The 1,746-nt window shown below is 41.8% G+C and overlaps 1 protein-coding gene across 1 annotated transcript in view; it reads left to right on the forward strand.

Moving 5' to 3' along the window:
* LOC101860103 (protein timeless homolog) overlaps positions 1-1,746 on the forward strand; it is a gene marked incomplete in the record, with an annotated part of 107,984 nt that overhangs the window by 78,692 nt on the left and 27,546 nt on the right. The window contains 1 exon segment of the mRNA XM_013083236.2: positions 1,653-1,701. Within this exon segment, the coding sequence (XP_012938690.1) occupies positions 1,653-1,701 (49 nt within the window).

Genomic DNA, 1,746 nt, shown 5'->3' on the forward strand with positions numbered 1-1,746 from the left:
GTCTTCCTTCTCCCTTTGTCCTTCTCCCCTTTTCCTTCTCCCCTTTTCCTTCTCCCTTTTCCCGTCTTCCTTCTCCCTTTGTCCTTCTCCCCTTTTCCTTCTCCCCTTTTCCTTCTCCCTTTTCCCGTCTTCCTTCTCCCTTTGTCCTTCTCCCCTTTTCCTTCTCCCCTTTTAACCTTCTCCCTTCTTCCTTTTCCCTTCTTCCTTCTCCTTTTTTCCGTGTTCCCTTTTCCTTCTCCCTTCTTCCTTCTCCTTTTTTCCTTCTCCCTTCTCCCTTCTCCCTTCTTCCTTCTCCCTTCTTCCTTCTCCCTTCTTCCTTCTCCCTTCTTCCTTCTCACTTCTTCCTTCTCCCTTCTTCCTTCTTCCTTCTTTTTTCTCCTTTTTTCCTTCTCCCTTCTTCCTTCTCCCTTTGTCCTTCTCCCTTTTTCCTTCTCTCTTTTTCCTTCTTCTTTCTTCCTTCTCCCGTCTTCCTTCTTCCTTCTTCTTTCTTCCCTGCAATGTCACCCAGTAGGGGGTTGACGGGTGCTCTGGTGCGGTTTGCTTCTTTTTTTGTTGTTGTTCATATCTTCTGCCGTCCTTATCTCTCTTTTCTTTGTTTTTGTTGGGGTTTTTTTTTACTTTCATGTAAGACCTCTAATCTTGGGCACTTATATGACCTTACTGTGTTGCAAGTGCCGTAAAACTCTTACTAAAACAAACAACTCAGTGGTTGGGTGGCGGGTGCTCTGATGGTGCGGTTTGCTTGGGTTTTTTTTCATATCTTCCATCGTCTTTATCTTTCATCTTCTTTTCTTTGTTTGTTACTGTCTTGTAAAGCCTCTACTCCTGGGCACGTGTAGGACCTTATTGTTCTGCAAATGCCGTAAAAGTCTTACCAAGAAACTAAAGAAAGAAAAAAAAAAACCGGCCACTGTCGCTCTCCGCTTCTTCCTTCTTCCTCCTTCCCTGCATGCAATGTCACCCAGTGGGTGTGGGTGGTTGGCGGGTGCTCTGTTCTGGTCTGCTCCTTCTTTCCTATAAAACATCTATGGTCTTTATCTCTCCTTCTTCTTTTTTGTGTTACTTACTGTCTTGTAACACCTGTAATCTTCGGCACTTACATGATTGGCCTTATTGTGTTGCAAGTGCCGTAAAACTCGTATTAAGACTTTTTTTTAAAGAACCCTCACGAAACTCTTCATTTTAGAAAGTTAATTATAACCAATATGTGTTGCAAATGCCATGAAAGTTATTAATGTTGTTATTATTATTGTTATTGTTGTTATTGTTATTATTACTACTTTATTATGGTTGCTGTTATCATTGTTATTATTTAAAGGTATGACAGTGTGAATAAAGGTGTTATAGTGTGGATTAGGGTGTGATTAAGATAAGATAAGACAAGGTACATCTTTATTGTCCAGATTCTGGCACATTGGTTTGGTGTTTCACCCCGTGTACACACACACACACACACACACACACACACACACACACACACGCACACACACACACACTCATGCACACACACGTAGGCTTACAATCTCATGCATAATATTAATGAGCATCAATGAAAGATGTAAAAAAAAAAGTGTGGATAAGGTTTGGGGCTTTGAGAGTGGACTAATGTTGTTTTTTTTGTGTGTTTTTTTTCTCCCTCCTTAGGTCGACAGTCACAGATCCCAGTGGAGGAGAATGTGGAGGACATTGAAGGGCAGGATGGTAACTGTGGACTTTTGCTTTGTTCTCTCTCTCTCTCTCTCTCTC

This window comes from Aplysia californica, unplaced genomic scaffold (genome assembly GCF_000002075.1).
Source record: "Aplysia californica isolate F4 #8 unplaced genomic scaffold, AplCal3.0 scaffold00220, whole genome shotgun sequence".
NCBI lineage: Eukaryota > Metazoa > Mollusca > Gastropoda > Aplysiida > Aplysiidae > Aplysia > Aplysia californica.